This window comes from Tympanuchus pallidicinctus, unplaced genomic scaffold, assembly GCF_026119805.1.
Source record: "Tympanuchus pallidicinctus isolate F22 unplaced genomic scaffold, pur_lepc_1.0 scaffold20, whole genome shotgun sequence".
Lineage (NCBI taxonomy): Eukaryota > Metazoa > Chordata > Aves > Galliformes > Phasianidae > Tympanuchus > Tympanuchus pallidicinctus.
In genome coordinates, this window is record NW_026294722.1 from 7,710,508 (window position 1) to 7,738,352 (window position 27,845).

The 27,845-nt window shown below is 38.9% G+C and overlaps 1 protein-coding gene across 2 annotated transcripts in view; it reads left to right on the forward strand.

Moving 5' to 3' along the window:
• The window catches only part of PREX1 (phosphatidylinositol-3,4,5-trisphosphate dependent Rac exchange factor 1), a 148,913-nt gene extending 122,452 nt beyond the window's left edge, over positions 1–26,461 (forward strand). The window contains exons 18-40 of one of the 2 annotated variants that reach the window (XM_052683632.1): positions 894–1,042; positions 1,934–2,019; positions 2,334–2,470; positions 2,890–3,061; positions 5,069–5,256; positions 6,042–6,203; positions 6,762–6,972; positions 7,996–8,254; positions 9,249–9,455; positions 11,413–11,501; positions 11,861–11,943; positions 12,529–12,619; positions 14,414–14,542; positions 15,023–15,064; positions 16,874–17,091; positions 18,046–18,145; positions 18,674–18,817; positions 19,364–19,478; positions 19,911–19,977; positions 20,677–20,864; positions 21,389–21,491; positions 22,048–22,115; positions 22,873–26,461. In XM_052683632.1, the coding sequence (XP_052539592.1) occupies positions 894–1,042; positions 1,934–2,019; positions 2,334–2,470; positions 2,890–3,061; positions 5,069–5,256; positions 6,042–6,203; positions 6,762–6,972; positions 7,996–8,254; positions 9,249–9,455; positions 11,413–11,501; positions 11,861–11,943; positions 12,529–12,619; positions 14,414–14,542; positions 15,023–15,064; positions 16,874–17,091; positions 18,046–18,145; positions 18,674–18,817; positions 19,364–19,478; positions 19,911–19,977; positions 20,677–20,864; positions 21,389–21,491; positions 22,048–22,115; positions 22,873–22,915 (3,051 nt within the window). In that variant the 3' untranslated portion in view covers positions 22,916–26,461. Of the gene's footprint in view, positions 1–893; positions 1,043–1,933; positions 2,020–2,333; positions 2,471–2,889; positions 3,062–5,068; positions 5,257–6,041; positions 6,204–6,761; positions 6,973–7,992; positions 8,255–9,248; positions 9,456–11,412; positions 11,502–11,860; positions 11,944–12,528; positions 12,620–14,413; positions 14,543–15,022; positions 15,065–16,873; positions 17,092–18,045; positions 18,146–18,673; positions 18,818–19,363; positions 19,479–19,910; positions 19,978–20,676; positions 20,865–21,388; positions 21,492–22,047; positions 22,116–22,872 lie in introns of both variants that reach the window. The other variant, XM_052683631.1, reaches the window with a different exon arrangement.
• The last annotated feature ends 1,384 nt before the right edge of the window (positions 26,462–27,845 follow it).

Below are 27,845 nucleotides of genomic sequence, written 5' to 3' on the forward strand. Positions count from 1 at the left end.
ACTGTTTAACTTCCTTTCTCCCAGTCAAGACATTTGCCAATGGCTTCCAGGCAGAACAGGGAAAGGGCTTGTCACATTTAGAAACAAGCCCAACTGCTGGACTCAGAAGTAAAGGGAAATAATACTAATCCACAAAGGGTTAATAGTTGAAGCCACAGTCTCATATTTATTTATATATTTTTACTTCACTAAAAGGAAGTTTGATATTTTCTTGATATCTTAACGCCCAATGTAGGTGCTACTATTCACATTTTACTGATATAGATCACAGAAAGGTTTATGTTTAGAGTATGTTTAGGGTTGTTGTCCAGCAGGCAGAACAGGGGATCTGGATTCTATCATTGAATCTGTCTCTACTAAAGTTAGATGAAAAAGTTTGGAATTAAAATGAAAACATTGTGTCCTTTTATTCTGATGAAGAGCAAGTACTTCACTTAAAGCATAGGCAGGATTATACTGCCACTTAAAAACAGGTTGCATTTACTTATGGTATTGGGTATAGATTGTTTTTGCATGGCTAGGGACCAAAAACAACTTGTTCTCCTGTGCTCAGCCTGTAGGCTGTAGGAAATCACACTTCTCTATCTCACTGGGTAACACAGCTAGCCTCAAGTCTCCTATTAAGGAAACAAAAAAATGTGGCAGAAAAGTACAAAGCAAGATATATATATCTGCAATGGGTTTGTTGGCGAAATCTGTTTTTTTTTGTAAATGCAGATGACTTTTAAGGATGAATAATGAAGGATTTGATGAACCAATACAATATATACAGTTTTTTGCAAGCCTTGGAACTGCCAATAGCAGTCAAACCTCTCTAAACACACCGTGGAGCCTGAAATCTCAGAGATACTATCAATGATCCAAAGTTCCTGTGGTGTTGGTTTCATTTGCAGATGGCTGGCCTGCAGGCAGGAAGGAAAATCTATTCCATCAATGAGGACTTAGTCTTCCTACGCCCGTTTACAGAAGTGGAAACCATTTTAAGCCAGTCCTTCTGCTCACGAAGGCCACTTAGGCTTCTGGTAGCCATCAAATCAAAAGAGTAAGTGCTAAGCAGGGGGGGTTATTTTTCAATTATTAAATATGTTTTCTACAGTCTGTAGTGAGAGCTGTGTAAACTCTTTCCAATAAGAGACTGTTCAACAGGAAAACAGGGAAATGACAGAAATGATTATGGTACAAAAGTCACAGATTGTTTTTGGTGATGAATCCCATACATTTAGAAATGAGTTAGGATATATGTTCTGGACATAGCAGTTAACTTTTGGCCTATTTGTGCAAAAAAAACCCTGACCCATAAGGGCTGTCATCTGTCACAGATATAAAACATCTCAGACCCTAATACCTGTTCAAGCAAAAGTAATTTCCATTCTGTTGAAGCTTGCCTTACTTTTGGATAACTAACTCTATCAGCCCATACCATTTTCAGTCCATTATGGTACTTTATTATGAGGCACGATTCTGTTAATATCTTTGACATTGCTAAATTTTGTAACCTCCTAATTTCCTATGAAATTGAACCTTCCCAGTTATCACTTGATGCTGGATTCTTGTCTGTTTATTTTTGTTGCAGAGATCCTCAGCTGCTGTAAGTCAGTACAGCTGTACTGAGGTTTCCCTGGAAATGGAAATAAATATGGATATGAGTACCATAGAAAGTTTCTGTCCTGCATTACTTGCTTAAAAATTAATAAATTTGCAAGTCTCAAATTTTAATTAAGAAAGAAAATCTCCCATCTGCCTCAGAGAATGTAGATGTAGTCAGTGATTTCTTCAAGCCCCTTTATTTTTTATTTATTTGTGAACTATTTGGGTGCTTTCCTCTATCCAAAGCTCAGTTGTGAATGCCAAAGAAAAATGCTTTTAATATTGCCTAGAGCTCTAACAGCTTAACTTAAAATGTTGTTTTCTCCTCCTCTTGATCTACCTGCAGGATCATTAAAATCCCAGATTGTCCTGAAGCACTTTGCTTTCAGATACGGGGAGCAGCACCGCCATATGTTCATGCAGTAGGAAGAGGTAAGTAGGAAGATTGTGGTATAATTAAGCTGGAGTACATATGTTATATAAGAGTATGTACATATACACCAAGCATGGTACAAGTTTCTTTTTCTCCCAGCACTACAGAAATTCTGAAGGATAGATACATTTGTCTCATACAACTAACTTCCCTTCAAATAAGGACTTAGCAAAAGCCTTGAAAAGACAGCATTCAGCTGATTTTCCTTCTTGCTGTTCTTTACCAGAAACCCTTTCCAACCTTTTCAATTTTCTCTTCCATAGTCAGAGTCATAGGCTTTTCTGCCTAACTCCCCTGCTGTTGTTTTTATCAGGTTCTGAGGCTGCAGCTGTAGGCCTTCATCCAGGACAATGCATTTTGAAAGTCAATGGGAGTAATGCATCACATGGAAATTATATGGATGTTCTGGAGCACTTTACAGCATACAGGACCAAACAACAGGAAGTGCTGGTATGAATACAAAACCTCAAAGTACATTAATTCCTCCCTTTCTTCTGTGTTTTTATACTCTATGAATGTTCATAAGAGCAACTTTCACAAGCCTCTTTCAATTTGCTCCCATGCCAAAGTCCTAGTGTAACCAAGGGAGCTGATTACAGCAAATCCCAGCTGTGTATAGTTGCAAAAGCATGTACCAACAGCATGTGTATCAGTTCATGCACTACTAAACATTATTAGCTGCTTACTAAGACTAGAAGTGCACCCAGATACTGATGCTGATTTTCTGGTCTCTGCAATTCAAGTACTGGGATAACGTTAATATTTCAGCCAGTGTAGAAGATAAAAATTAACTGGCTGCTAGATTAGTCTTTGTAGTCCAGCCCTATGGACACTGAACATTTTTTACTGGGGTCATAATTTCTTGCAAGGGATTGTACCAGTGGGTGTACAGAACACATGAAGATGCTGAGGAGGACAGAGTTCAGCAAGCAGCATCCAGTGCATATCTGAATGGCACTCATCCAGGGTCCAACAAAGAAGACACTTCACTGACAGGAGATGAAGATTTGGATCCACTTCAAAATATCCACCAGGAATCAGGTAAAGATTTTAAATAGGAGAAGGAAACCTAGGGAAGATTTAGGGGCTTAGAAAAGGAAAACTGCAGTAGAAATATAAAGTGTTATGATTAGTCCTAAATATCTCTTGTGCTAGTAAAGCTTTGTAATAAAATGAGGTCTGTCAGAAGAAGTGCTCTTATCTTGCAGTTTATTTAGTAGAATGAAAAAAGAGATAGACATAGAAATTATACCCCTGCAACTCTCTGGAGTTATGGGCTCTTTCCTGAACAGAAAATATGATTTTTAGGATCACTAAGTGAATTCTTAGATGTTTGTTTCCAGCAAGTGCCTTAGAGAATCTCTATAATACGTAGCAATGTCATTTGTTATGTAAGTAGAGAAAAAAATATGTTGTTTGTTCTGCTTTTTATTAACTGTTATAGCCCAAGTCCCTCAGTAAATGACATAGGGTCTTGCATGCTCGGGTAGGTAATGATTTATTTTGTTGACTGCTTTTGTATCAAGCCATATACCAGAATCACACAGTGATTCTGCCACGTCAGCATACTCCCCACCAGAAAACCATTCTCATGGCTGAAGGCCCTCTCTTGTGCCAAGATACTCAATAAAAGGCCTGAAGGAGACATTAACTGTCCTTTGAAAATCTAAGTAGGAGACAAAAACCAGTTTAAAATAATGATAAAGGAGGTTCTTCCTATGAGATGTCTGGACTCTATTTTACATGTTAGCTCTGTAGTTTCTACTATGGGCTATTAAAAAAAAAAAAAGGTAAATATTCTTATTAGAACCTGTTAAAAAAATGCAAGCAAAGCTGTGTGGACAAGTCCAGGCACAATTTAGAAGCAGATATAGATAACCAATGTTATTTGGCTGAATAAGATGTGTTTGCACACTGGTAGATGTAGGATGCTAACAAGATTCAGGCTTAAGGTACTGCCTTTGTTTTTGATATTTTGATATTTTTCAGTTTGCTGGATGCCATAAAAGTAATCAGATCCCATCCCTTGTCTTCACAAAAGCCAGTTTTTGAAATGGAATAGTTCAGCATGTTTAGAACCATTTGGTAGCCCTTGCAAACTAGGAATTTATGGGCAGTAGCAGCTTGAGGGGAAGGTCTGCAAGTAGCTCCATTTTAACTTCATTTACGTAATTTTGATCTGGAGTGAGTTTTCAGAGCGTGTTACCACTGTGTCAGCAAGAGGTGGGGGGGAACATATTTCTTCCAGCTTGGAAAAGTAGATGGTAGGGGAGAATACTGAAGCCAGATCGGCTCCAAAGGTCTGAGCCTGGATTCTCTTAATGCCACTGGCAACTTTTCCAAGAACATCTCTGTGAATCCCAGGTAAGGACTGCTGAGGCTGGTAGTCTGAAGGCCAAACAGTGCATTTTGGCATTGCAACAGCAGGAGGGGTGCTTCTAAAGGCAAGGGAGCAGTTCTCTGGCAAATCTCAATTTGATTAAAATTTAAATTTCTTCTGTGATGACAATGTTATTGCCCTTATTTAAAAATGTCATCTCCTCACCCTGTTTCTGCCCTACCATCTCAGTCTTACAGTTGTACAGAAAGTACATCTGGAACACTTAATAGAATCATAGAATGGCCTTGGTTGAAAAGGACCTCAAAGATCACCTAGCTTCCTAAAACTTCAACAGAAAAGTGGCATTCTTCCAGAGGGTTGTTAGAAACAACAAGGCTCTAAGATTAGCATACTTCCCTTTGAAAGCTTCTGTGAAGGACTATGTATGTGAATGCTGAACAGAACTAAAATGGTGTTCTGTGCATGGATGTGCATGTGCCCACTTGGAAGAACATCAGAATCTGAACTGGAGCATGTGGGTTGTCTAAAACTCTCTTGTAGTGGCCAACAGCAAATGTTTTCTTCACAGTACCCTCCCAGACTCCTTGAGCCAGAAGTTGTATCTTTGTGTCTTTGCATTTAATACCTCTCAACAGATTTTTCTTTCCTCTGCATGTCTGAATTCATGTGTGCTGCTGAACGCCTCTAATGACTTATTTTGTTTCCAGCCCAGATACAACAGACTGTCAGCTCTCCACTGATAAGTGGTGAAGAAACACCTCTCATTAGCCTGACTGTGGATAACACTCACCTGGAGCATGGGGTGGTGTATGAATATGTCAGCAGTGCAGGAATCAAATCCTTTGTCCTAGAGAAAATTGTGGAACCAAAAGGTTGCTTCTGTCTCACAGCAAAGGTACCTGACCAACATACATGGCCAACTTCATTCCTGAACAGAACTGGGAAGAGAATAATATGGGCATTTCTCTATAATTGTCTTGTTACTTCAGATGAGGTAGCACGCAACTGTCTCAACTCTGCCTGGAGTTTTCCTCATTAAAATGGACTGACTCAAACTAGCTCTCATTTGTTGTGGGCAAGTGAGCAAAATCTTCCTAGGTTTCAGCTGTTGAGGGAGAGATAGGAGAGTCTCTCTGGAAGTGAGAGGCGTTGGAATTCTTTCTATTTTCTGACAGGTAATGTACTTTTTGATGATACTGAAGATTAATTTCTTCAGGCAAGAATTTCCTTTACTCTTAAAAAAAAAAAAAAAAATCAAGGTTTTTTTCTTTTCCCCATCTGATGGACTGGATGGATCACTGAAAGAATGAGATAGAAACATAGCTACTGGAAAACAACAGTGCCATGTATTTGGATCCATCTATGCACAATGATGAGATAATAGTAAATGTTTCTATCACATCCCAGTGACATTACTGTTAAGCTCAATGAAAGTCAGAGTGTGCCAGAGCCAGATTACCTTGGCAGTGAGCAGTGAATATCTTGAGCAATTTGTTGTTCTGAACGTTTCTGAGAAATGTTTTTTTGTCTGAGCAGTAGACAGGCTAATGGCTCTCAGGTGGTTATAACAGCAACTTGTTCTGAAGACCTTACTCAAGCGTGACATTATACAGGATTTACCATTAATTTGGTGGAATTTTGTCAAGTCTTACACAATTAAAATTCTGTCTTTTTGTTTAGATTTTAGAGGCCTTTGCTGCAGAAGACAACCACTTTGTAAGGAATTGCAAAAGGCTTATATCCCTAAGCAGTGCAGTGTCCACCATGCCCCAGTATGAGTTCCGGCAGATCTGTGACACTAAGCTGGAAAGCATTAGCAGGCGGCTTGCAAACTACCAAGAGGTACAACCCTACTAGTTATTGAAGCCCCAAGACTGTTCTGCCTAGCTATAACTGGGTTTTGATTGTCTTTATTAATGGATTCAAACAGCTTCACAGTAGCATGATAACAGCTCTATGTGTTACTCAAATGCAAGTTCCGAGGAAAAAGAACTTAACCTTAAATTGCTCCTTTCAGCTTGTCAGAGCTGTGAGTTGGAAAATATTATTGCAGGCTCATCTCCACCATGTCACTGCATAAATGTGGCCGCAACAGGATGATCAATGTTTGATTTGTAGAATTAAGATAAGCATATGTACAGTGTATCAAAGAAACTAAGTGTGGTCTTCTGTGCAGTTACCTGAGCTGGTTGAAAAGAGTGCCCTAGAAAGTACTGCTAATTGCTTTCATTTGCTGTTTATGAGCATTTTATGGGGAATGTGCTGTTCAGCTGCAGCAGAATCATATGATTCTGAATAAGAAGCAGGAAGAGAAGAGGATTATCTACATTGCCTCATATATATATATATATATTTTTTTTTTGCAAATGAAATAGCATATCCTTGCTTTATTTCTGCCAGTTTGCAGATGGATTAAAGACAAAGGTGAGCCCAGCCTTCAAACAAGCCATCATGGAACCACATTCCCTCAACAGCATGGATTTCTGCCCCACCAACTGCCATATTAACCTCATGGAGGTGTCATACCCCAAAAACACTACCTCAGCAGGGAGGTCGTTCAGCATTCGCATCGGACGAAAACCTTCTATTATTGGTCTTGATCCAGAACAAGGTATTTAACTTTCAAATCATACTGATTTTTATTTGCATAGAAAGTTGCATCTTTACACTGCTCAGTGAAGTCAAAATTAGTTCCAAAGAAACAAAGTCTTGCCATTACCCTTGTTTTCTCTTCAAAATTTTATAGTAAAACGATAATTGCTTGTGTTGTAATAGCAGTGCTAGAAAAGGTTCTGTGCTGTGAAGAGAGGCTACCTTCAGGCTGAAAACTTGTTCAATCAGATATTTTCTTTTCTGATTAGTAAATAAATTCCTTATCTTGGAGCTGGAAGTCTCTACTCTGTCTCAAGGGGATGTACTTCTTCAAAAGTAGCTGCTTCATAGCATTTATCCTGCAACTTGAATACCTGAGTTCCAACATTTCCTCATCATAGTACCTCATAATGTGCATCTGATTCACTGTCTAACAAAGTCAGAGTTCAGGAATGTTTGGAAAAGATACAGTGAATTGTAGTCTAACCAATCCACTGAAGAATATATTGCTTTTATTCAAAATGAATCAATAAAGAAGCCCCACTTAGTTGAAGATATTAAAATTCCATGGTATTTCAAATATAGCACCAAAATTGTCAGTATTTTAAAAAGAAAACATATTTTATCTTCTGTAATTACATCATCCTATGTCTTGATGTATGTATGTCTTTATACATATGTGCGTGTGTTATGTAAATGTTTCTAAATCTTGAAGAATAATAACACAGACCAACTGCCAAGAGGTTGAATTCATTAACAACAAATGCATTTAGATACTCAAATGGGCAAAATGGATAGTTTATGAGTGCTGTCATTGCTCCCATAATTTAACCTGTCTCTGGACTGTACTAGATTCAAAACACCTAGTTGGTATGACAGGGACAGTGAAAAATAATAACAAAAGATTTTGTAATGGAATATAATTATATAAAATAATCATGTGACATTTTTATTTTCGTTTTAAATTCTACCTATCCTAAACTACCATTTGGATTGTTAAGATTCATGAGAGCCATACTAACTAGACTCTAATGTTTAGCAGGTACCGTAAATCCAGTCTCATATACTCAACATTGCATCACCACTATGGCTGCACCATCCTGGAGATGTCTGACCCCAGAAGATGGAGATCTCGATGGTAGTTTTGGCCAGCAGAATGGAGGAACAAGTCAGGAAGAAAGAGGACTCAGTTTTCTGCTCAAACAGGAAGATCGAGAGATACAGGACTCATACTTGCATCTTTTTAACAAACTTGACATTGCAGTGAAGGAAATGAAGCAATACGTCGTTCAGATAAATAAGTAAGTAAAGAATCCAATATGCACTGCGAAGAGCAAATCTGATTAGAAGGGAGATGTTAACCCCAGAAACCTCATTATCAGCCCCTACTCTTTTACTCTTATTACATTTGCATTACAGCTCATTGACTATTATGAAGTGTCAAACCTATCCCATGCAGATCCACCCCTATGTTCACTATTGCCCTTTGCACCTAAAAATCTCCCTGAATTCAACAGCCACTATTTTGCTTAACGTACACTATATTAGCAGGTAAGAGTGTTTTGTGTGCCAGAGGTTTTGGACCTCTGTATAGACAGGGTGCCTCACCTTGAGGTTTTGTCTGACATAAGGCAGACCAAATAAACTTGTGATTTCCAGCAGCTTTCTCTTTTAAACTTGTTTTCCTTTTTGTTTTTTCTTTTCATCATCACAGGTCTCCTAGAAATGGTACTTAAGGATTTGAATAGTTGATCTGTGTATTGGACATAACTGGAAGGGATTTGCTAGCAGGTGCTGCAGGAGTGATCGCTGTGACATGAGGCCACAGCTGCTTTTATTGACAAAAGAAAAGAGCCCATCATGCACCAAAAACTTAAACTGATCAGAAGGCATGTAGTGCCTTGGCTCAAACACATTTAAGAAAGAACAAGAGCTGCTGGGAGAGAACCTGTGAGCACAAGCACTTCCCCAGGAGAGAAATCTAGTGCCTGGGGTGCAGAAATTGCAGACTTTGTTGAATTAAAAACAGAGCCCTTTCAGGCTGCATTGTTACAACAATTAAATTGTCCCTTGTGGAGATAAAGTTCCTCCAGAAACAGGAGTTTTTGTGAATTGAGATAAACAGATTTCAGTGAACCGCTTTTAGAGTTCACGATTTTACATAGCTGTAGTCCATGTACAAATACTGGCAAGGTTGTCTTTGATTTCACATAGCTGAATGCTGGTCATAGCCATTATATCTCATTTGTGAAACTGTCCACCAGTTCCTGACAGCCACATATTTTACCTCTGCAGACTTCTGTCCACCATAACAGAACCTACAGAAGGTGGTGCCTGTGAGCCACCATCCACTGAGGAGTCGTCTCCACCTTCTCTGGGAACAGAAGAGAGTGATCCTGACAAAGCTGAGCATGGTGGCATCAAGAAGGTCTGTTTCAAGGTTTCTGAGGAGGACCAGGAAGACTCTGGACATGACACAATGAGCTTCAGAGACTCCTACAGGTTAGTCTGAAAAAATGTTTTATGCCAAAATATCAACTAATGTCAAAATACCAGCACTTCTAGAATATTAACAAAAACATAACAAAATGAAGTAAATAAATCTAGCTTGACTTTCCCCTTTTATATCATATAGCTGTAAACTTCAGAAGCTTCAGAGTTTTCAGCCTGATAATAGCTGCTATTATAAGGTTTTTTTTCATTCAATTCTGCAAACAGTTTTCCCAGAAATCTAAGACACTGAGAAACAGAAATGGGCTTTTTTTTATTTTTAATTCTTAATGGGCCTCTGAAACCACAAGTGCAAATGTTTATTCAGGTGTCTTGAAATCTTGTTTTGGGACACAAGTGACTACTGCTTCTCCTGGAATATTTGCTACTGAAGGAAATTTCACACACTCCAACTCTGTCTTTCTTGGAAGGTAACTTTTGAAAAGTTTAGTTCACAAAAAATGGAACAAGTTGCAATCGTGTCTGACCATTGCAATTTTACACCCTTAATAGGTCATTTCTACATTAATTGGAAGGCCATAGGACTTTTCCTATGCAAAGAAGTAAAAATACCTTATAGTGAGTTTGCAGGATTTAGAATAACCTGAATAAATTATACATTTTAGCTACTTCCATGCTATTACAGGCATGACTCTTTACTACGTGCTGGTTTTCTGTAATACTGCAAGTGGTACCACGTGGTATTCTTACAGGTCTGCAAAAATGACAGAATCAGAATAGTTTACATTGCAGCGAACATCTGGAGTCCTCATGGTCCAGTCTCTCCATCAGAAAAGGCCAAAGCAGGTAGTCTGCACAGGGTCTGGCCCAGCTGAATACAAGACAGCAAATATCCAGTCGGTAAAGGATCAGAACTGGCACTTAGAATATTGAGATCTGCAGTATCTACTTGTGGTGCTAGACTTAAGTCTGCACATGTGCTCAAGAGCTGCTTTATTGAAATGTGAAGTGTTTCTCTCATTGTTGATAGGAATCCCATGAACAGCTTGGTTTAAATGATTTCTATAAATGCAGATAATCGATCCTGTGTAACAAAGTGACATTAAGAACAGTGCCTGTGGATCTGTCACTTGTTCCAAAGTTTTACACGTAAATGAAAACTGAGAAAGATTATTCTGTTCTGTCTTTATTAGCCAATTATGTGTATATTACAGATAGCAGTTATCCAATAGAGAACAAAGTGTGTTTTTATCATTTTGATCTGAAAACTACTGAGGAACTACAAAAATAAACAAATTGCAAATAAGAAAATATTTTGTTTGCAATAGTAGTGCTTTATGAGGATCACAAGTCACATTTCATAAGGGCTTATATTGTGATATAGATGCTATAAACTATTTTTTTCTTAGAAAAAAAAAGGTATCTTTGGCAATAGGTTTAAGAAAGGACAAGCAAGAATCCATATTAGGGTTCTTTCAATTGCTCTTACCCTTTTGTCTCACCTTAGTCTAAAATAAAGCAGAGGAAAAGACAACGTGGAGAATTTTGTGGATTTTATTTTTGGTTTGTGCCATTAAAAACACTGTGTCATTTAACTGGAGGGGGCAGACCATTGATTTTCTGATCACCTTCAGTAAGTTATAGTTAGTATAAACTGAACTGAAATGATTCTTGCTGCAACTTTTCATGTATGCATCAGCCAGCAGTGGTGTGAAAGCAACTGGAGTGACTCTTCTGCTTCCTTAGGCATTTGCGGGTCTGCCATGCTTGGTATTCCAGTGGTACAGATCCCTTAAATTTCCTCTCCCATCTTGAGTAGCTTCCATTTATGCTGTTATGGTGATATCCTTAGAGCTGGCAACAAACGTTGCATGTAATTAGGATTTCTTTTCCATATGCATAAGAGAATTTGACTTGGGGATTAGTGTAAATGATAGTTTATCATAGGCCAGGACCTCCTTTGCTTCAGGCTGGGAGCATCAGTCACCTACTTTGCTTTTCTTTCTAGTGAATGTAACAGCAACCGGGATTCAGTGTTGTCCTACACCAGTGTACGGAGTAATAGCTCTTACTTGGGCAGTGATGAGATGGGATCAGGTGAGTACATGCCTAGGTAACATGCATATTTTCTCATAGCAGACCTTTTAGTGGGGGTGATAACTCTGCTGATTATAAGCAAATGCATGTTTCAGTTGCAGATGTGGTTCCTTCAAACTAATCAAAAGAATATGAAAAGATCAAGATTTGTTCTTTTTCTAACAAACCACAGGAAATTTGGAGTATGGAAGAACTATTAAGTCTTTGTATTATGTGAAAGAAGTATGAGCATTTGAAATTTGAGATAAAGCAGAGATCAATTTTTACCCACTGCAGTGTGAGGATGTGCTAGTATCATTTCTGGCCTCATCACAGCTTATGCTGATGAGACAGTTAAAAACTTATCTTTGTTTTCTTAGGAGATGAGCTTCCCAGTGACATGAGGATTCCTTTAGATAAACAAGACAAACTTCATGGCTGTCTGGAGCATCTTTTTAACCAGGTACAAAAAGGGTTTTATTGTTACAAAGATTTGCTTTCTCTTTATCAGTGTCAACACAGGAATTTCTAAGCATCAGATTGTTTAATGAAATCGTGTTCTGAGGGAAGGAAGCTGGAAGCATATTGTATGGCAGTTTTATCAAACAGTGTGTCAGCATTCAAGTTGCCTTGCGTGATATAAGCAATGTTGAGCTGGTTTGTATGAAGCATTAAAGAGAAAAAAGCTTTGATGAAAAGGAGAAAATAAGATGAACAAAATGCACAATCCTGATGAATCACACTTCTAAATCAGAGGAGAGCTCTCACAAGTTCAGTCTACAGATATCTTTATAGATGGCCAGCACCAGAGAACTGTTTTGCAATGGGTTTTATCACATCAGCATGCGGCTCGCTCTTTGTGTAGAACATCATTCAGTGCGAGGCTCTCGAGGGTAATTCATGGTTAGAAAGTCTTAATAATATTTATTAAGAAAAGAGAAACTCATTCAAAAATATTAATGCTGTAATGGCTTTTGCATTTTTTTCCAGAAGATTTCCATTCAGATTTTTTTCCACAAGTCTAACATGGAAAATATTTCGATTGTAGGTTGATGCAATTAATGCACTTCTAAAAGGACCAGCAATAACTAAAGCCTTTGAAGAAACCAAGCACTTTCCAATGGACCACAGTTTGCAAGGTAAGGAAGAAGGCTGACTGTATTTAAAAATGTGATTTTCTAGGACTTAAGAGATTACCATGAATGCACACACGCCATGTTGCCACACAGCGTTACGTAACTGTGCAGTCTGAACAGTTGTACATTAGAAGTTGTGTATTATTGATGAACCTTTGGGTTCCTTCCAGCTCAGGGTACTCAATGACTCTAAAGGCAGGTCCCATGTCTGATCACGGAAATTCTGCACAAGTTCTTCTTAAAACACACAGAACACCTTTCTCTTATATGCTACTGAATCCTTACAGCATTTTCACAAGTGTCCAGATCCATCCTTTGACGTGAGCACGCAGATATGTACCTCGAAAGTACAAGGTACAGTTATGTCAGATTCAGGGTGAACACTCTGATTAGCTGGTGAGGGACTGACTGTAGATATGAGGCACCAAAAGGTTCTGCCTGAGTTTGCTTAATGACTTCTGCTTTTCTTCAGAGATGGGTAATTGCCAGAGTAAACTCCATCCTCACATGTCACTTATTTTGAAAACTGATTCCCATAGAGAGCAAACAAATGATACCATGTTTTCTTTTTCTTCAGGGAGCATGTTTAGGACCTTTGTCTTAACGGTTTAGGGGTCCAGGATGTGGTTTCTTCTCTCACTGAAATACCAAAGCTTTATTTTCTGAACATTTGCTGCATTTCCTTTCCCACTTGAAATCTGCACTGTTTCCTACTACTTCTAATATACTTCAGGTGCTGCACTTCTGGGCCTCCCAACCTTGACAAGTTCTATTTTTAAGTCACAGTGGGAAAATCTAGAGGAGGTTTCTTTGTGTTTTTTTTTTTTCTTTTCTTTTTTTTCCTGATTCCAGACCATGCAAAGTTCTGTTACATGAACTCATCTTCACAAACACATTCACATCTATGTTGATTATTTATTAGTCTTTCAGTGCACTGTTGGAATAAAGTGAGGAAATCACAGACACCCTGTGTTCACTTCCTTTATTTTATTTCACTTAAATGGAGTCTAATTTATTACAGTTAGATTAATTAGACTGAGAGGGTCTTTTAGTTAACTGAAGTTAACTGATGATTGCACATTCATTACACTAATGAGCACAAAAGCACTGCTTACATTTGGAATCCCCAGACCAAACGCCTCTTTAATTGCTCCTGCAGACACCTTTCAGTGACAAATGTAAATTTGAATGCTTGTCCTGTTTCTGTTTGGCGCAGTTATTTGGCACCATTTTTCTGTTTGCTTACAGATTTTATCGCCAGCAGTGGGCTTTATAGCTTAGCTAAGTCGTGAAGAATAGATTCTCCACTCTGTAATTAAACAATTAGCTGCCATCAGGTGAAAGAAAGCAGAATAGTTCCCAACTTCTCATCAGTGTTGTGGGATGCAACAGCTGCAGCCAAAAGGCTGATCTGATTCTGCACAGCCACAGAAACTTTAGATATATTTAGATATTTAGATACACAGCAGGCAGCTGTATCATATATGAACGTCAGAACAGAAGGTAATGATGTCAGATCTGAGTTGCACAAGGCTCTTCTTACCATGCACATCACCCGCATATACGACTTCTAGCCTGTGATCCTGCAAACAGTGCTAGGAGACTGCTGATTATAGGATTATGAGAATATTCTTTTTTTTCCTTCTCCTTCTGCACTGTCTATTTAAGAACCTCTTTCATTCACAACTGTTGCTATTGATAGTATGTATCTCTGCTTGCATCTGTATGCGCATTTTGAATCAAAAACCACTCTACATTGCACTTCCTTACTGCCTAACAAACTCATTTTTTTCCTAGAATTTAAACAGAAGGAAGAAACCACAGTGAGGTGCCGGAATAATATTCAAGCCAGCATTCAAGAAGATCCATGGAACCTTCCATTGCGCATCAAAAACCTCGTTGAAATCATACAGAAATACGTGGAAGGTCTGTAAATGGGGTAAAGATTGCTGTCGGTTTCAGAGGGAAAGGATAGCTCTGATCTAATCGAGTCTAGCAGTTCAATTTCTCATTTTTATGTCTATTTGTAATAAGGCTGTGCTGCACTCTAGGGAAAACAGGTCAAATTGTCCTAACCCACTGTAGTCAGGTTGGGGTGGAATAGGCTAGCTAAATCTGATATTTGCACTCCAGTGCAGAGCACTGGGAAAAGTTTCTTCATTAAGTATTAATCTGCATGTACAATTTGTTTCCAATAATTCATAGTAGTTAGTAGAGCATTTAGCTTGTAAAATTCTTTCTGTATGATTAAAATGCCTGTGTGAGTAACAACTATGATAGTACAGAGAAATAACCATGCAGGGGGTGAGGAGAGGCAATTGTGGAGAAAGAGGAGACTGTCAATCCAATACAGTAAAATCTATGTTGCCATCATGTTGACTTCTTTCCTTCTCTTCACTGTTTTAGATGGGAAGAATCAACTGCTTTTGGCCTTGTTAAAATGCACGGGTAAGGTGTTTCGATTTCTTGCAACAAAGACTGTACACACCTGTCCCTAACAGAGATTTATGCGACTCCATGTGCATACCTCTGAGTGTTATTTCCTGAGCATTTAGCTTTAGTCTTGGCATTTTAAGCTAACATTTCTTGTGCTCTGCATCTGGGACAGCCTTTCCATGCATCTGACATCTATGCTTCAGTTTGTGTTGCTTCAATTCCATGTAGGCTGCTGTGTCTCCTGGCTAGTCATTGATGTTGCACAAGCGCTGTTTTTCTGTCTTTTTTTTCTTTTGTACAACTCTCACTCCCAGATGGCCTTTACTGTTTCCTTCTGTGGTGAAAACATGCAGCAAAAATGAGACATGTTGCACAACTTTCTGTGAGAACACAGACACTGACATCTTTCCAAACAGAGCAGGCAAATTAGGGATTTAAGAGTGTATATACTGAAATCATAGCTAGGAGCAGACTAAACACCTAAGTGTGGAGACAGCACATAAATACACTGTGAATGGATATTGTTATCTGCTACTGTGCACTAAACTTCGTACTTGCAGATCAAATGACAGGCCTTTCCTAGGAGTGAATGTGTAGTCTCCTATTGTGATTGAAACTGTACTTGGTGTATTTTTGTTTGCAAATGAGGTAATACATGACTGAAATAGGATGTCATTAACTTGCTGTGCCAGCTAGATTCTCAAGTTCTCATAGAGTGAAAATGGTAAATGAGTATGGCTCTGTTGCCTCTGCTCCTGCCAGGGCTGGTCCACGAGTCTGTCAAAACCTGCCTGCAGTGTCAGCTTAGCATCCATAAAGGCTGTTTTTTTAATGACAACAGATGTAATGACTTCATAAGTGTCTACCTCTGCCCTATCTCCTGCAGCATTTTCCCTAATATCCTCTGGAAAGAATGGGGCAGCAGATGGCACTGAAGAGGTTATGCCAGCTTTGTGGAAACTGGCTTTTCCCTAGCTCTGAGGACAGACGTTTCTGTGCTCTCTCTGCCTTACTTTGGCAGTACAGAGGAGTACTGCTGGAAGGACTGGTTGCCTTTAGATTGAAGATACGGCCCTGCGCCTGGAGTGTATCAGTGAGGATACCATGCTCAGTGCCTACAGAAACTTTAAAAACTCAAATCTTCTGAATGGTGTCTTCAGCTTCTTTCTCTGTGGAACACTGCCTTGGCAATGACAGACTGCTGTTCTGTTGAAGGAGCCCAGGGTGCCTGGGAAGGAGCTCCTCTCTTATTCATGTTTGTCGTTGGCCTGCAATCCCCTTAACTGTGACGAGGTTGCTTGGACCAGAATTTGGCTGCCTGGCAGCCGGCCTAGAAGCAAAATCCTCCCAAGAAACAGAAACCAATTGGTACCCTATGGGCAGGCCCAGTTAAAGCATTAAGCATCTGGGGAGACCGTGAAATACAGGTAGATGAGGGGAAGATGAATCTCTAACAGCCCAGAAGAGAAGCAGTGGCAGAGATCCTCTTTCATTAATTCTCTTGCTTCTTTAAACGTAAAAAGAAGGGAATCAGTCCAGATATGGCACGAAGGAGTTAGAGCTCTACCCAGAAGAAGGAGCATGCAGATGGCAAACGTAAAACAAAGAGTCAAGTGGCCTAGAAAATTTTTGGCAAAATTTTCCCAGCAATGCTCTTTTTATTTCTACACCCAGGTCACACAGCAAGATGTTATCTGTTACAACTGTGTAAAGCTACAGCAGAAGCTAAATATCTCATACATACATAGAAACTGCCTCTTTGGCAGTGAGATAAAAGAAGTATTCTCATGCCTTTTTTGTGTGTCTCTCCTTCTCTTGCAGATACTGAACTACAGCTGAGGCGAGATTCCATCTTCTGCCAATCTCTTGTGGCTGCTATTTGCACCTTTTCAGAGCAGTTATTGGCTGCTCTCAACTATCGATACAACAATAATGGGGAATATGAAGAGAGCAGCAGAGACGCCAGTAGAAAATGGCTGGAACAGATAGCAGCCACTGGTGTTTTATTAAACTACCAGTCCCTGCTCTCCCCTACTGTGGTAAGATGAAGAGTTATGGCACCCTGGGGTCTGTTCACATTTGCATGTATGCTTCTCTGCCATTCACAGCACAGCCAGTGCTAGCAGTGTGTTGAGATTGATGACAGCGACCTCAGGAGACTCCCACTCTGACAACCGTGTCCCAGTATTTTCCATATCCCATTATTTCCATCTCCTCACAAATACTGGACTCGTTACACCAGAGGCTTTTGGAATCAGGCTGTCCTTATGTTTGGAGTGACCAAGTAGCATTTAGGGAGGGTTTACTGCTCAGCTGTTAATGAGGCATGGGTGGCCTGCCCTCTTCTGGTGGAATGACGCATATCAACAGTTAGGCAGAAAAGTTGGGAATATTTCATCTGGAATTCCAAACAGAAAACTAGAGTTATGTTCACACTGACCATTCTGCAGGCTAGATAGACTGAAATCTCTCTGACACACTTCCATTGTGCTGTGATTTGAGCTTAAGATACAGGCACCATGGCTAAGGAGGAGAAGGTACACAAATTATTATTACTTTACAGAAAAGTTTTGAACATTGCAAACATAATATGTTGAGCATGCTTTTAACAATAATCCAAACTATATGCAACTGTATTATTCTTTTACATTGCATGGAATGTATGCACATTTATTTCACAGTAACCAAAAAGCTCTTCTTATATTTGTAGACACAAGATAAAGTTTGGAGAAACAGACCCCTTCAAAACTATTCTTTAAGCCTCTGCACTCCCTGTGAATCACGTCAAATGACATCTAAGCAAAAGGGCAGCTGTGTTTGTATCACAAAGTTAAAAAGCCACCAGTAATTAATTACTTGGGAGTTTGTGGAAATCTCTGTATTCTGCACTAAATGCCCTGAACCGAAACACGCCAGCAGCAGCTATGCTGTCCTGTTACTGATCTCTTCCTGGCAGACAGTCACCTATTTATATCTGGTTCTTTGCCCCACAGAAGGAGGAGCGCACCATGCTGGAAGACATCCAGGTCACTCTGACAGAACTGGACAAAGTTGCCTTCTATTTCAAGCAGCTGGATGAAAGTCTTGTAGCAAGTGTGTACACTCAGTTTCTTTTAAACTCTTTTTTTCTTGTTTGTTTTATGGATTACCATCCTCCATGATTATAAATCTAACAGACATCAGGTCTGGAGAGTATTGAGCAGCAAGCTCGGTGATTTGGAGCCATGGTCTGTGCCACAGCACCTTATCCGTGTGATTTTTATAGATGTTTATAATTCTCAGTACCTCACTACCAACAGTGTAAGGACTGTCCCTCACTAGCTCTCATCTTCTGTGTCACCCCACCTACTCTCTTTCCATGTTTACTGACCACAGGATGGCAGAAAACAAGATGGGATTTTGATTGTTAGCCCTGTTTGTGGTATCACTATGCTTTAGAAGATGCAGCTAGAATGATATTTCAGAACTCATTTTCTCTCAACAAAGCCTCTCCCTTATTAAGTTGATGGTGGAGATGTGAAACATCAATAGATGATCTAACAAACTCAAGCAACAATGGTTACAAATTTCTTCCACTGTGGTAATGCAGCAAGTGTTTTATCTTCATGTTTATTTCTGCAGATACTCATGTCTTCTACCACATCGAAGGAAGCCGTCAGGCCTTGAAGGTTATCTTTTATCTTGACAGCTACTACTTCTCCAAACTGCCTTCTCGGTTTCAGAATGGAGGAAGCTTGAAACTACACACGGTGCTATTTACAAAAGGTGTCTATAAAAAGATTTCTTAGAAAAATAAGCTAACTGATGATAGTAAAAGGTTCGAAATAAAGAGTGACCATCAAACTCTTAACATAATGGAGCTGAAAATTACAGATATAGTTGAGAAGCAGGTGGTTCTATTCTGGGACACTCCTAGAGCGTGTTAGAGATTCGAATAAGACACAGTCATGAGAACATGATATGCCTGCCTGGGACTTTTTTTATGCCTTCCTCTAAAGCTTCAGGTCATAAAGACATATTGGGCTGTACGTGGACAATCTGATCTAGTATGGTACCAGGAGCTGCTTCCAAGCTATAGGCAAGTCTTTTTAGAAGCATGTGCTGTGACAGAATCATCCAGGCTGGAATTGAAGGAATACTGACTAGATAAGCAAACATTCACACCAAAATTATATTAATGGGCAGTGTTAGCCTTGACATGATCCAACAGTCCTTTGCAAAGCAGTGAAATGATGCAGAGATAAATAAGTAAAAACTTACTAAAATGTTATTATCTAAATTTAAAGTACAATAAAACATTTTCTCTTTTAGCTCTAGAGAGTGCGGAGGGGCAATCACAACCAGCTGGCTTATCTCTAGAAGAACTTCCACAGCAAATTAATGGTCAATCTCTAGAAAAAGTGCAGCAATACTACCGTAAACTCAGGTATTTCATACTTCTCCTTTACTTAAAACACGTCAAAAAGAGTGCTCATTGCTAAAGACAGTAAAACTAATGAAAAAAATCCCACTCCTGTTGATTTCCTGTACAAATATGATTCTTGGAGATCCCCATTGTGTAAGAAACCCATTAATTTTTTTCCCACAGCTAAGCTTGTTCTGAAGCACTGCACTGTACAGGATGACATTCCTGTCTGATTTGACTTCAGAACTTTGAACAGAGCTAAAATTGATAAAGTGTTTCAGGAATATTTCAGTACAGACTATATGAGTTTCAGCAACAAAATGCTTCAGTAAGAAAGCACCTCTTGAAGTACAAGACTTCTCTCACAGTCTTTTCAGAAGTTTCACATAAGTACACATACGTGCTTGAAATGAGACCTGCTGACTGATGTTGTTCTTGCTGGTCTTTTTGCAGGACATTTTATCTAGAGAGATCAAACTTGCCCACTGATTCTAATACTACTGCAGTGAAGATTGACCAGGTATTGTTATTTTGTTACTGGTTTTATTTCTACATCAGTTGGCCTCTTAAACCTCAGTCATGTGATAGCCATAAAGCAGGCCTGTACAAACCCAAATACAATTTAAAAGAATTCCCTGCCCTGAAGAAGTGCTGTAAATTTCTCTGGGGCTTTTGTTTGAAGAAAAGCATGGGTAACTGGAGTTAACACAAGCCCTCTAATTTAGGCACAAGTAAGACTTCATATTGCCCTGTTCATCTCCTTCTAAATGGGGTATCTGATGTTAGACAGAATGAATTTATTCTTCTGTCTCACAGATGTATAAAAAATGAACTTTAGAAATTAAACTTTATTCACAATTATAGAAGGAAACACCAGGACCATGAGTGCTTCCCAGCATCTCAGCTAGAGGCAGTCTAACTGGGGCAGGTAACTTGGGAATATTTGCCCATAAGGCAGTAAGTCCTACTGCAGTGAAAACAAATCATCTGCACACTGTAATGTGCAGTGTAAACAATCTCGGTGATCTGTGATAACTGCAAAAAATTGCCCCACACCTAAGTCACAGCTTGTATTTTTTCACTTTCAAATATTCATTGTTGTGCAGCAGTCACTTATGTAGTGATGGTATGTCTGGAGACAGGATAAATCCCTGTACATTTACAACTGAAAGAGTACACCTGCCACTGATGTTTTTGTTATTCTTGTTGCTTTGTTTAGCTTATTCGTCCCATCAATGCAATGGATGAGCTTTGCAGGCTGATGAAGTCCTTCATTAACACAAAACCCAACCCGTCGGGATACTCTAGCAGTAACACATCAGGAGCTGGCCTGCTACCTATATCTTCTGAGCTCTGTTACCGACTCGGAGCCTGCCAGATTACCATGTGTGGCACTGGGATGCAGAGGTGAGATTTTGGAAACAGAAGTGTTAGTGTTGCAATGCAAAGGTTGGTCTTTTCTGGAGACTTGGGCAATATATTTGATTCAGTTTAAATCAATAGCAAGGTAGATGTTAAGGGACTATATATAATAAGGATGTAAATATGTAGGCTGAGACATAAATAGTTCTGTTAATAATTAAATTGGGCACATAAACTTTGTTTCAGTGTGTCAACCAATGCCATTCACTAAATGAGTTCATTGCATATACACAGAAATTGCATATACAGAAATTAGTGCAGAAGAGTAGTGAAACATACCTCATAGTAACATTGCTGGAGACCTGAACCATTGCAGGAAGCAAGTGTAAAGGACTGAAAATGCAGGACTGAAGCTCGTTTTATAGTTTTTTAAGTGGAAAAAGTGAACTAATAGATATAAAAAAGCTAGCTAACAGAATCCATACTTAATAAATAAGTGTCCTATACTTGCCTCTATATACATTTTTAAATATGATCGATGATTTAGTATCACTTGTTCCCATGTTCAGAAGTACATTAAGTGTGTCCCTGGAGCAAGCAGCCATACTGGCTCGAAGTCACGGACTTTTGCCCAAGTGTATCATGCAAGCTACAGACATCATGCGAAAGCAAGTAAGTATTAGGATCTGTGTGTCTACTGCAAGCCACTACCTTTATTCCAGTAACATTCCAGTAATAGTAGAAACTCCTGTTTATTTCAGCATGGCATGGTATTTTGTTCACCATGAACTCATACAGTCAATCTGTTACTAGTGTTTGAACAGCTACCCATCTCTGACACAACAAATTAAGGTTTGCAGGTACAGCCATTTACAGCAATTATATGCCTCAGTATGCATTATTCAAAGTATGTGCCTTGATGGCTAGAAAGTAGAGACTAGCTAAGATACTTCAGACAATTTCTGCATGTACAAAAATCAAAAGTCTCAATCAGTGTTAAACTGTAGAAACTCCCCAGTGATAGACAACAGTGCTTGTAAAGTGCTTTGGGATTAATTTCATCTTTTCAGTAAACACAGATGACTAATGTATCTACCAACAGATTCCAACTTTTCTAAAGTAGTTAATGGATTCTCAGAAAGAAAACACACTCCTATTACGTTATTATCCCCTGAGGATCAGATCCGTTATCAATATCATCAGTACCATCAATTCTTTGTTTCTTTAGGGACCAAGAGTTGAAATCTCTGCCAAGAATCTGAAAGTGATGGACCAAATGCCGCAGAGTGCGCCTCGGTAGGTTGCTATGGATTCTGCATGTTATCTGAAAGGCTTGTTTTATGCCTCTGTAACAACTATGCAGATCCTGTTGGAACCACAGATCTCCTTAGCAGTAACAGCAAGAAAAAAAAAAATCATGTTCTCCTTTCTCACTGTACTAAATTAAGTGCAGTGTGGCTTAATAAGCTCAGCCTATTACAATTTGCATATCATTAACTTCAAATGTTTCTGCATTTTCTAAAAAAAAATAAAAAAATAAAAAATCACTGAAGAAAAAGAAGAGTCTTTTTCAGACCATTGCTATGGGCTGATATTGCTTGTGATTGACAGCCATCTGTGGAATGCTGAGAGAGAAAAACTCCTGAATGGCAAATCTGACTGCAGATATGCAAAAGACAATTCATAAGCCAGTACTTTGGCTGCAGTGCCATTGTGTGCTAAGACCCAGTTACTACACTGTACTTAAATAGAACAGGAAAAAAACAAGAAAAGGGTTGCTGAAGACCCAAATTGGGCCAAAGCTAAAAAGGAGTGATACAGTGTTTCAAATAGTATTTAAACAATGATAATAAATATTTTAGCAAATAAATAGAGTTAATAATACACTTTTATATTTGCAATTATGAAAAATAAAAATAGTGGTATTCTTGCTATTGGGTTGCATCTAAGGCTTGCAGAATGACAAAGGAGAAGCTAGCTTTTATACACTGTGCCAGTAACTTTGTTATCTTTCTTACCACGTTTAATACCATACTCTTAATCTGCCTTAAAGACTCTACAGGCTGTGCCAGCCACCTACAGATGGGGATTTATAAACGTGACAGAGGCACCCACATTGTGGCACAACTCAAACACGCACCAACAAGCAGCCCTGTCTGAGGACCCATGCTAACCAACGCTGTGACACTGAAACGAGAGAGGAGGAGACTCTGCTTTTGCAGGAGATGAACCTGTTGGCCCCAGGCATCAGGAATCTGCCTCTGAAGCCCTGCAGCACATGCAGGGATTCTTGTATTTCTTTGACCTCTTGAAGAAATTCTTGAAACAAACCCCACAGAACTAAGATGGATGTTACTGCCATTGGTAGATGCCTGGAACAGTGACAGTTATGCAGCAAGAAAGTGCAGTTTTACTGATAACATTTGTGCTGCCACTTAAAAGCCGTGGACTTGAAGGTTTGGGTTGGTTGAGAAAACCCAGGATGACACCTCTGTCTCTCCCTGCACTGTGTCTGGCATCCATTTAACTGCCAGCATAATTTTGGTCAGTGGCCTTGAACAGTAGCTTCATAAACACCACTTTGTAATGTACTGACCTGCACTTTGGATCAACAAATAGCACAATCAATGGCTAATTCAGATGCAAGCAAAAAGAATTTCTACTGGACTCATTTTCCACTTCAGCCCAATGAGAACCAATCTCTCTATGCTGCAGAGTATACATTCCATAATACTTCTCACCATTACTTCATTTACTTACTGTAGCCTTCAGTTTGGGATTAACTCTTTTTACTAATGCTCTGTTATGTACTCTGGAAATACAATAATAATTCAGGGGAGAGATTGGAGTGAAAGATTTTAAAACAAACTTTACAAAGGAAAAATACAGTCTTAGAATCTGATTATTTGAACAGATGTAGTTTTAAAAACCCGGTCAGAAGAACTATACTTATTTATGTGGAGTGGAATATGTGTTTTGGATCATGTTATTATATATACAAGATTTAAATAAAAACTATATTGTTTAAAATGGGACCAATATGCTGGCAATTCCACAGCTACTCCCAGCTTACTGAAAAGAAATCTACATTATTTAAAATCGTTCAATATTTAAGTAGTCTTTAATACAGTTATTAAGATGTATTAGGGATGCTTTTAAGTTAAAAGAAAAAAAGGAATCGTGTATATAATGTACTTTATTTTTTCTTGTTTGAAAAATTGTTTCCCATCCTGTCAGTATTATCCTAAACACAGTGATTTTTTCCAAATTACTGGCTGAAGCTCATGAAACACGGCAGCAGTCTCAGGACAGAAACAGTGATATTTTAGAGTGAGTGCCTTAAAACGACCGCCCACCCGTAACAAATCTGTAGCAGGTGTCAGTAGGACAGCGTGCAGGACATTCACCATTCCTTTGTTTCTCCACAGCCTCATTTTAAAGAGTCAATTGTTACAAAATCCAGAAGCGCTTTGCAGTGATGTATGTTCTAGAAAATAAAGGTTTGGGATTTTTTATTTGTGACATCGTTTGTTTTTCAGCTGGCTTAATTTCATTAACAAAACCCAACCAATTGAAATCTTCACATTAGAGTCTTTCGAGGTGGATATTGAGTTCTTTCACATTTTCTAATCTACACATCAGCACAAAACAGCTGAGGCCAAGTTTGAGGACACAAATTCTCAGTCTTGTCTCTGAATTTTTAATTATTTCTTTCTTGCCTCTCAGACTACAATAATTTGGGATAAGGAACATCTTTGTTTAAATTTCTCACTTCTAATATTTCCTCTGACCTACAGTAATCTGTTGCAGGGAACCAGGGCAGCCCAGCATCAGCCAGCTGTCAGATAGAGGGGACTTTACTACAGTAGCCATTCTGTACTGCAGTAAGATGAACAAAGCATTATTTCAGTGCACTTTCTCTCTGTTTTCCTTTTTTTTTTCCCCCTTCAATTTTGTGAGAGTGATTCACACCACTTGCTGTTTGAAGAAGAAATGGATGTTTCTTTACTGAATCATCAACTTAAAATATACTTCGTATTAATCTAAATAAGAACCGTAGGAACAACCAAATGTAAAAAGAACACTTACAAACTCAGATCCTTGATTTGCCTACATCAGTTCTGTGCAGCAGAACTGCAGCAGTTTTATATAGCCTGGTGAGGATTGTTGCCCTCATTTATGCAGTCATTGTAGACATTGGAGATGCACAGAAGAGCATCTAAGGGCATTTACACTGTGCGCTGTTTTACGTTGAAATGTACATGTTATTGAAAACAATAGCATTTTTGTTATTAAAAGTCGATTTATATTATAAATCATGAGGAGACGATCTTATTTTTCAGTTATACCCCTTGTTTCTTTAGTGCTTTAAGTTCTGTTTAATGGTTTCAGTTCCATCTGATATTTGTATGGAGCTATGAGGGGTCAGAAGTTCAACCTATAAAGGAAAAGTTGCTTTCAGCATCAGCTTGAGCAGGCAGTGCAATGCTCAACTCTTCCTGTTTGTGCAGTGTGGGCTACAGATGTGGTTCCACTGCAGACTTCATATTAAAGTAGAAAAGAAAACCTGTTTTGATGCTGTAAAATTGCAATGTGGGAATTTAGAGCTGGAAAAAAAAAAAAAAGATTTAAGTGGGGAAAAAAGAAGGCAGTGCAAAAAAGGACCTGCAAGTTAGAGGAGTGAATTAGGTCTGCAGAATTTCTGTGGCTAAAAGCAAAGAATGAATCAGATTTGCCACAACCAAGTAAGTGGGGATTTCACTGATCTGGAGCATCTGATCTGCTACCATGTGAAAAACTCGATTGAGATGGAGAAAATGGAAACTCAGAGTGTGATTATGAGGTGTGTAAGCAGCTGGCTAAAGGAAAGAAGGAAAGACTGAAAAGAAAGTGGGGATTGGGGGCATTTGCAAGTGGAATTTCTTACGTATCAGTCTTGCAACTGAATAGGGTTAACTCTTCATATAGGGTTAACTTTTTCGTGAATCACTGAAACACAGCTACTACAAGCCTGGGATTGATGAGAAGTTGAGAAGCACTGATCTAGAGAAGGTTCAGGAAACACAAAAAAATTCCTACGAGACTTGGCAGAGAAGTTTGAGTGGAATAAGATGTTGCAGTACAAACAGTAGCTCATGCAGATGAAAATTAAAGTATTTTGCTATATTTCTTGTTAACTGACAACAAAACAAGCTCGGTTGCAGAGTTTGTCACAAGATGACTCAGATTCAATCTGATAGTCATAAAAGCTCAGCTGCACCCCAAGACAGATTTCCTATTGAGAACCACTCAAGCCACTGTGCAAAGGCCTGGTGGGCTCCTGCCAGACAGCTGTGTACAGTTACAGACACCAAATGTTTAAGTGAAATTGCAGTAGCTAGATGAGAAAACACTGAAATGCCATCAGTAAAGTGGATAAAATTCTGCAAGATACAACCAGAAGAACTTGATATTTTTTAGCCTAAAACACAACTGTATCTGATGCCTTTATAAGAAAGTAATCATAAGACAATTTAATAAGTACAGCCACAAGGAGTACAAGCAATTAGAGATAGCTATTGGCTGAAAATTGTTCTGAACCTTAGAAAAACTCTTCTTACAATCAGGTGCTGACAAAAAAAAAAACCCACAAACAAAACAAACAGTCAGACAACAACAAAACAACATAAAGCAAAAGAAAGCCCCACCACTTTTACAAAGCTGTTCATAAAGCTCATAAAGAGCTGTAAGCAGCAGTGCCTACACTAACAGGAGTCTCTGCAGGAGTCAATGCAGCTGTGTTTGGCTGCACAAGCTGTTGGTCTATGACAGAAGATAGGAATGGTTCCTGCTCTGCCCCGTTTTGTCCATGGCATTTGCAAAGCAGAAAGCTGTTTTTCAAAACCAGGCCTAGCTATCTTTTAGCATTACATGTTTTCATATTCCACTACTCATTTACAGACTGAATTACTAGGATTTATAGATATGAAGCCATAGGTGCAGACAAGTGTCTTGCATTTTCTTTCAGAATAAAGAAAGACTGAAAAACAAAAAACACCTTGACCTGGGCTTTGCCAAATCCTTTCATCTTCGTCACATTTTCTGCTCAGTAAATAGTGCTAGAGAGCTCACTTAGCCACTACTCAGGAATATTCTGAACCCTAATTATTTTCTGGTTCTTAAGTGATTTGAAGATACGAAACAATAGGTGACGATGACAAGAATTTCAATTCTATTTCAAAATAATTTGAAACGCTCCTACTTCCTTAGCAGCACGTAGAGCACAGTCCCAGTGTGCAGCATTATAAACACCAGGTGCAGCTTCTAAGCATTTGGCCATTATTGAGTTATAGAAGGGCAAAAAACGAACAACGAACAGCTTATGACCTCAGCTTCTTCACAACAGCATAGCACGTAGGCTAACTGATGAAGTATCAGAGATTAATGAAATTAATCCAGTAAATTGTGTAGCACTGCAGTGATAAAATATAAGTTCAAATAAATGAGATAAATGCTCAGGAGTTATTAACCTTAATGGGGAAGAAAGGCTTTCCAACAGTGAATTTTTCCTTCTTTGTAGAATGAGAACCCTGGCTTTGATGAGCACCACTGCCCCACCACTGGGGTCCCATCCTTCTCTATGCATAAATCCATATTTTCCTGTTAAATAACATGGTGCAATAGCAGTTTTGATGGTGCTGTCACAGCATTGCTAGGCTACGTTACTAGAAGAGACTTTCTGTTTAATAGAAACAAAAGAAATCCTAGTGTCCTTAAGACAGGGGTTTGAGTGCTCTCTCACTGTGCCCAATTTCTTTTGCTCTACTGAGCAATTCACTTTTCTCCTTTGGGGAGGGAACTAAGTAACTAACTGTTGTCATTGGCATTGTGAAGAGTCAAAGAAGAACTGTAAACTGTTTTGAAAAGTGTCAGCGCTGTACGAATATCCTGTAGAAACAGAAAGCTAGATAGAAAAAAAAGATAAAGGCTGTAAGGATACAAATAGAAACCTCTTAGAACAACAGGTTTGCTTTTCATTATTAGCCT